The sequence below is a fragment of the Impatiens glandulifera genome, chromosome 1 (genome assembly GCF_907164915.1).
Source record: "Impatiens glandulifera chromosome 1, dImpGla2.1, whole genome shotgun sequence".
Lineage (NCBI taxonomy): Eukaryota > Viridiplantae > Streptophyta > Magnoliopsida > Ericales > Balsaminaceae > Impatiens > Impatiens glandulifera.
In genome coordinates, this window is record NC_061862.1 from 22801388 (window position 1) to 22809601 (window position 8214).

General features: G+C 31.2%; 2 protein-coding genes across 2 annotated transcripts; both read left to right on the forward strand.

The window, feature by feature from the left end:
• The first annotated feature begins 2121 nt into the window (after window positions 1-2121).
• On the forward strand, window positions 2122-5430 carry LOC124920910. Its single transcript, XM_047461495.1, has 6 exons — window positions 2122-2236; window positions 2494-2567; window positions 3606-4646; window positions 4721-4786; window positions 4877-5075; window positions 5147-5430. The coding sequence occupies exons 2-6, from the start codon at window positions 2565-2567 to the stop codon at window positions 5212-5214; spliced, it is 1377 nt and encodes a 458-aa protein (XP_047317451.1). The 5' UTR covers window positions 2122-2236; window positions 2494-2564; the 3' UTR covers window positions 5215-5430.
• A 1474-nt stretch (window positions 5431-6904) lies between these two features.
• LOC124922741 lies at window positions 6905-7989 on the forward strand. Its single transcript, XM_047463451.1, has 5 exons — window positions 6905-7154; window positions 7245-7279; window positions 7431-7542; window positions 7622-7677; window positions 7754-7989. Exons 1-5 carry the CDS (start codon window positions 7080-7082, stop codon window positions 7821-7823), a joined length of 348 nt encoding a protein of 115 aa, XP_047319407.1. The 5' UTR covers window positions 6905-7079; the 3' UTR covers window positions 7824-7989.
• The last annotated feature ends 225 nt before the right edge of the window (window positions 7990-8214 follow it).

Here is an 8214-nt window from a genome sequence, read left to right on the forward strand (position 1 = left end):
AATTTTTGTATCTTCATATATTGTTGCAAGTCTGATATAACATGAACTTTGTTTTAGAAGTCAATTTGGAACTTTTATTATAATTGAGCATTCAAATGAAGTTGTTTAAGATGATTAATCTCATATATGTTTAATTTTGAAAGAGTTGCATACTATCCCCCTTTCGTAATGAAGTTACAAATTGAGTTTTAAATAATTAAGTATCATTAAAACATGAATTTTCGAAATTAAACGTCTATGTGCACTTTAGAAACACATCATAATAATTTTAAATGTAAAAAATAGTGATAATTTGAAATCGACAATAAGTTTGCATAACTCTCTAAATTAAAGTTTTGTTTAATCATAAATGTTAATACTTAAAAAAATCAAGCTTGTTTTGTTGCTAAAAAATCATGTATCTCATAAATTGTCAACTAATTAATATATATATATATATATTATAATATTTAATAAATTGTTTATTTAAAATTTAAAAAATATATATTAAAAGGTTTTTTACTTCAGATAATCCAATATTTATCAAAATAATTCAGATAATCTTCTTGGATTATCTATAATTACTTTTGTACCAAAATTAATTGAAACCTTAATTATCAAATAAATATATATATATATATATATATTTATATATATATATATTTATTTATTTTTCAAATTAAAGATAGAGATTTTGACTCAACTATATGATGTGGGACTTTCTTTTATTTGTCTCCTTTTAGTTTATTTTTTTATTATTATTTCTTAAATGTATCAAAACTTTTAGATAAAAATATAATTATAATATAATATTTTAATTTATTGAATCACTTTTTATATTGAAAATTAACCTTATTGCAAATTAGTTATTTTTTTCAACATGTTATCTCATTTCATAGTAAAAATAAAGATCACATCTTTCTATCATGGTCAACATAAAATTTAGTCAAATTATAAAGTTTTATTCTTTTTCTTTTGTCAAATAAATGATATATATATACATGAATAACCAATTGAATAAATATATAGCTAAATAATTAGAATGTACAATTTCATCCTTAAATTATTTATTTATTATTATAAAATTTAAACCAAGTAAAAAAATCATAATTTTTATATTTTACCTTTTCATATTTCATATATTTAATAAAGGATAATAAGTATAATGTTCTATATATATTTAATTGAGTTTTAATATATTATATATATTATTTGTTTAAAATTGCTCATGTACATTTAATTTGCTTAAAATAATTAAGTTCTTTCAAAACTACAAAATAAATAACATAACTCCAAGTATGACTAATTTTATTTTATGGTCGAAATTTAATTGACAACTAAATTAAAATCATCGATAGTCTAAATTTACAACTAGACGGTGTTTCTTATATTTTAATTAAAGTTTATTTTAACTAACAAACTCATTTCGTTTTCAAATCATACCTTCATACCTTCATTCTCATTAAAGAGATAACTGCATTTTTGCGTAAGTCATGTCTAGCAGGTAAATTCAAGCCTATTACATGTTTTTATTACAATATCATATATTTTTTCGTAATCTCTATTATATTGTTTATATTTTTGTTATAAGACTATCAAATATTTTTCACTCTTTTAACATCATTATTTTTTTAAAGAAAATTTTTGAGGCACAATACAAATACACAACATCTAAATATGGAGGAGATGAATAGTAAACATCGTTTGAGGATTAAGTTAAAGAAAGTCATCTCAAGACAAATGTTATAAGGGGAGTTTGTGGATATTATTAATACAAATTAATGATTTTATAATATTTTAAATAATTTTAGATATTTATGATGTAAATTAAAAAAAAAAAACATATAAAAATTAATTACAAATAAAAATAAATTAATAAATAAATAATTCCAAACAAAAATAAATTTATAAGAAGACTTTTCAAATAAAAATATATTTAAAGAAGTGAAAAAAATATATATATATATTTCTTTAAATAAAAATTGGTTTATAAAAAGATAAATAATAATAAGATGAAATAAGCCTCGGATGATCAAGCGGTTTGTAATATTGACGGTTCGATTGACATAGAGTAACACGTGTACGGTTCACACTCGATCGTGTGCGTACATCTTCCTTCACAATATCTATTCCACTCGGGAGCATGGATCGAGTGTTCATCAGCCATCGCAGCGGATTCTCTCTCAATCGCCTCACCTGAAAACTCCTCCGACTTCTCACCTCCGATTGCTTGCTGCCGGAGCAATTTCACGCTTTGGTAAGTCTGTAAATATCCTCTAAGATAACGACGTAAGAATATTCTAATGACTCATGATCCTTGTGAGCTCCAGTTCTTTCATTCCATCTGCCCGATTGTTCTTGTCTGTCTGTCTATTCATGAATTTATCTCTTATTTCAAGATTTAATAGTTTATATATGCAATGGTATGTTTTATGGAAATTACGGATGGTTTGAGACTGTTAGTTAGGGTTTCATTTTGTTTGAAATTGGGAATTCTAATTTGTTCTGTTACAGGGGTTGAGTGTGGACTAAGCGGAAACGTTATCTCTGGACTCACTCTTGCCGGTTCTGAAGAAAGAAGCTAAATGGTTTGTTCTAAGTTCTGATTGGTTAAGTCTACTAGTTTGATTATCTTAGTTTATTTGCTCCTCTCTCAGTTTATGCTGTAAACTATCTGCATTGTCTTGTTCACAAACGTTTTTCTGATAGTGGGTCTTATTGGAAAAATAACTGTGGGTTACCTGTTAGAAGATTGGTGTATGTAGGGTGAATTGCAAACATAAAGTTGGGTCGCATTCCAACATTTTTAATTACATGCTAGTATTCCTTATTGTATAACATCTATCAAAAGCAAGCAATGATCTCATGAAATGGAGTATCAGAGTATGCACTAGAAAATCATGCAACTTAGAGTTTGAAGACAATGATCTACCTGTACAGTTAGATTCTTACACAGCTTTGTAGCTTTCAGGTCAACAACATGCCAACATTTTTCATGATTTGTTCTCCTAACTACAATTTTGCAACAAAAACCACCATTATCTCATTATATTTACATCAATGGCCTATTTAGTATTAGAGTTCAACAACTTAAAATTAAGCATTAGAATTAAAGTAAAAGAAAAAAATTCAACAGAGGACATAGCATAACATTTTTAGCACATCTACTTAGTTAACTACATAGGATCCTTAAGGAAAAAATATTACTGTAACTTAAATAATAATTAAAAATAAATAAAAACGAGAAGAGTAGATAGAGTATATGGTTATGAGTGGTGAGACCAAGGAAGGAAGGCTCAAGATCACAGAGGAGCTAGGATTATAGAAAATATAGGACATGTTTGGAAAGCAGGTGAACTGTAGGCCGAACTGGTCTGACCAGTTTTGCAAGCTTTTGACTAAACTGTTGCTTTGTATGTGGATGGTTTGTCTGATTTTCTTCCATTTCAATGACTGGTTTTCCTTTCAGCCTTATACCCTCCATAGCATTCATTCTTCATTACACTATTTCTCTGCCAATTTTTATCGAGTGGAAAAATATTTTACTTTGTCCTAGTTCATGAAAGGTATAGTGTTTATTCTGGAACTAAGAACTCACTCTTGTTCCATGTAATTTGACCTGTCAGTCTTCTCAAAGCAAGGGATTTTGGATGACAAAAAACGGGGGCGTGGGACATTTAGCTGATGGGGATGCAGTTTATGATAACTCCTCAAGGATTGAACAAAAGCGTTCTCATAATTGGTTTGCTGATTCAACTGAAGCAGAAGTATTTCCCAACAAAAAGCAGCAAGTTGTACAAGTTCCAATTAACAAAACAACAAATGGAGTTCTCAGTGCAAGTGGTCCAACTTGGGATAGCTCTTGCTCTTACCCGTCAATGCCCACACCATATTCAAGCCGTTTATTCAGAGCTGAAGCAAGCAGGCCTATGAACTTTGCTGAACAAAACATTTCCACCATTACAGGTGACGATTCAAGTTTGAATAAACAAGGTATTGGCGAGCAATTTGGGAGTGATTCATGTATGGGATTGACTATATCCCATACTGTTGAAGACGCAGAAATATATCTTAGCTACAGTGGACTTAGAAAAGTGAAAGTTAATCAGGTTAAGGACCCTGGGAATGGCATGTCTATGGGGCAGGCCTATAATAACCATAGTAATGAATCCATTGCCATGTCAGTAGGACAAGGCTATAACAAGGAAGACGGAAACATGATGTTTGTGGGCCCTACTACATATAATGTGCAAGGTGATAATATGGGACCCATAAGCTCCTCTTCGGAAAAGCAGGATGGAAATGAGTTAGTAGTGGTTGGTGAAGCTTACAATAATAAAGGAGGAGAAGCTGCATCGGTATCTTTTGGAAGCTTCCATGAGGATATTGATGCTCTGGCTCAACCGATGAATGGCTATCATTTATTATATGATCAGTCTGCTCTTCAATTGTCAGAAACAACAACAACAACAACAAATAAGGATTTGGACTTGGTGAGTATTCCACAGGTGGGGAAATCGAGAGCGGAGACAGTCTCCAAGAGTAAGTCAGAGACAAAGGCATCTAGGAAAGAGGCTCCAAATAGTTTCCCATCAAATGTCAGAAGCTTGATATCAACTGGTATGCTTGACGGTGTGCCTGTGAAGTATGTCTCTATGTTACGAGAGGTAATTATTATTATTATTATTATTTTTTGTTGTTGTCTTGATTCTTTTTGAACCGTTGCCGTAAACTTGGTTAGGAACTTAGAGGAGTTATAAAAGGCTCTGGCTATCTATGCGGGTGTCAGTCATGTGACTACACTAAAGTAAGTTAGTTTTTTCTTTATCAGCTGTGTTATTGCTAGAGTGCCAATGCCTCTAGAAAAGTTTAGATTCTTTCTTTGTTTCTTTTGTAGGGGCTAAATGCTTATGAATTTGAACGTCATGCTGGGTGCAAGACGAAACACCCAAACAATCATATTTACTTTGAAAATGGGAAAACCATCTACCAGATAGTTCAGGAGCTGAGGAGCACACCGGAGTCTCAATTGTTTGATGCGATTCAGACTGTGACCGGTTCACAAATCAATCAGAAAGCATTCCGCCTCTGGAAAGGTTGTCTCACTTCTTTTTTTATTATCATTTCTTGGTTTCAATCTCTAAAAATAATCCCGCGTGTTTTTCAGAATCATTTCAATTGGCGACACGGGAACTTGAGCGCATCTATGGAAAAGAAGAGCTGAACTTGAAGTAGCATCTAGCAGAAGGAGCTCTGTCTCGAGCAACCTGTGGAAAAGTTAGGGTATTATATATATCTCTGCTTCATTTATTTATTATAAACACTCTGTAACATGCAAAATGGGTTGGTTGGACTTGGAACTGACTTAATCTCATAAGTTTTGTATGTGTGTATATACATAACCTTCTCATTTTTGTTTTATTTAATGATTATTCCCGGATGATGATGGTACATAGAAATGCATGACAGACATGATTGTTACTTTAATGTAGACAGACTACTACTACACCCCATGTGCCAGCAGCATCAAACTTTTTGTCCCCTTGGATATGGAATTCCAACTAATATGCATCCTTATCAAAACTTTTGCAAATTATATACAATCTTCTTGATTTATTCTTGTGCCTTTTCATAACTATATAAGTTGGATTGTAAAAATGACATGCATATAAAGTTTACTTTCATTTAAAATGTAACTCAAATTTAAAAATAATAAGGTTCAAATTAGAGAACAGTGAAAGGGAGTTTAAAATTTAAATGTAATGCAACTAATTATAAGGTTGGTTTTGGCAGTATGAGTATAGTCTGTTTATTTTTGAAAAAAGAAATAGAAAAAATAAAGATGTAAGATTAGAAAGGTAAAGGTAAAGTTTATAATGGTCTAAGCATATGCTTGGAAGATCCTGATCCTATTCCCACCTTTTTTTAGACTTTATAAAAGTAATCAAATTAACTCGGATCTTTTCTTTCTTTCTCTCTCAATAACAATACTGATCAAAATTTTGCCAATGGATGGCTCTGATAATTCTGGATCATGCTGCTGCTGCTGTGTTACCACCGTTGAAGATGAAGATGAAGAAGAAGAAGATCCAGAATATAAATGCTTAATCAGCAGCATATAAGTGCATTTCCCAAATTGGGCAACTGATTATCCTTTGGCAAATGGACCGTTCGTCTTCAACCGCAAGAAGACTATCATGAATTGAGGTCTACCGTTTTAATTTCTTCTGAGGATCCATCCATGTTTAATTTTGTTTCCATCTTATATTATATTTTGAATTTCTGGTGTCTATCGAGATCTTTCTTCAATGAAATACTAGAGATTTATTAGTATATTAATCATTCCATGCCTCTTACTTCATCATCAATTAAATTCAGTTGAACAACTAATTGGAGATCTAAAAGTTTACGGCAAATTTGGGTTTGTTTGATTCGATTCAATACTTCCGATGGGTTTTTCCTATTTTTTTTTTTTTTTTTTTTTTTAAAAAGCAAGCTCTATTGAAAACTAATCAATACTTATGGGCATCCATCAAGAAGAACTTGTCAAAATTGTAAAACTAAACAGGATCCAAAATTAATTATTTATGTAAATACAAATTGGGGTCCTGGGTTTGGAAAATGAAATTTGTGAATGGCGTACTAAGCAATTGGATAATTGTTTATTGTTTGTTTGTTATACAAAACAGACATATAAAGAGAGAGATTTGGAATTAACGAGTGAAAGGACTAATAATGAGTTGGGGGCGGCCATTAAGATGAGGACATATATAAGTTTAGATTAAAATAAAAATGGCTACAAAAGCAGCAGCTGTTTATAAAATTAAATATAATTAACATGATTATGCCATCATGATGTCAGTTTAGATGGAAAAAAAAAGAGAAGGTTCCCGGATGATAACGCTTATATATCTTAGTTATGTTATCTTAGTTAGTTAAGGTGGTTAAGATACGAATAAGACGCGTATTAGCCGCCGCCACGCTTTGCATCATTATATAAACTCAAGCTCCCCTCTTTTTTTAATTATGCTTAATCTCAACCTTCTTTCTTCTTCTTCTTCTTCTTTGAAACCCTAATATCCCGCGCGCGAATAATCTTAATGGCGAGTTTGTATGTCTGCCGTGTGTGTGCCGGTCATATTGGTCATCCAGGTGACTTCGAATATTGCTATACGGTATCTCTCTCTCTCTCTCTTATTCTTGTTCTTTCTCTTTCTCTTCTAACTCCATTTGATTCTGATTATTACGAGTTTAATCTTTTACAGCTCAAAGGGATCACCGGCGGCGTCTTCCAGAATCTGTAATAACATCTCATCACAACCTAGCTAGCTACTATTTCCTTTCATTACAGAAAACAAAACAAAACAAAACAGAGATTATAGATTATAGATTATTGAATAATAATAATAATAAATTGATCTGAAGATTCTTTTTTATTTTTATTTTTGCAGAACCAACTTTCATCTGGATGACGATCCTCGTATGGATTATCAGACAATTGGAGATCACAAAGTTACAAATGTTCACTGCAATACCTGCAACTCTCTTTTGGGCTTCAAATTCGTAAGATTATTTTTCATTCTATATTTATTCTTTGACAAAAATGAAATTGAATTTGTTTGTTTGTTTGTTTGTTTCTCAGATTGAAGTCCCGATCTATGAGGGTGGACCGTGTAAAGAGGATTTCCTTATTCCTTTGTAAGTAGTCCCTTCATTCATTTTTAATAATATCATCATCATCATCTAATTGTTTTTTTGTTAATATAATAATCAGGAATACTCTGTTCATGTATGACGGCCACCATTTCCTTGATGCTCAAACTGAAGACCTAATAATAGGATAGCTGCAGATACAACTGATTTCCGACCCATCAGCTTCGCCAAATTACTAGTTAACCAATTATGATTCGTTTCATCATTAGTTAAAATATATAAATAATCTCTCTGTAAATAAATAAATACAACAGCTTCCATTTCCATTAATTATTTGATCCCATCATCAATCATCATCATCATCAATCTCTGTATATTTTTTCTACAATCCAGAGAGTTTATATATTTATTTATTTATTTAATAAACAAACTTTGCAAATGTGTTGTGAACGTAAGAACCCTCTCAATGAAAACTCGAGCAAATCCCACACAATCGATCGATCAGCATATTAATCCCCAAACCCTTTTTCTTTTTCATCTTTGACATCTTCACAAGAATTAAATAAAATATATGTAATAGAT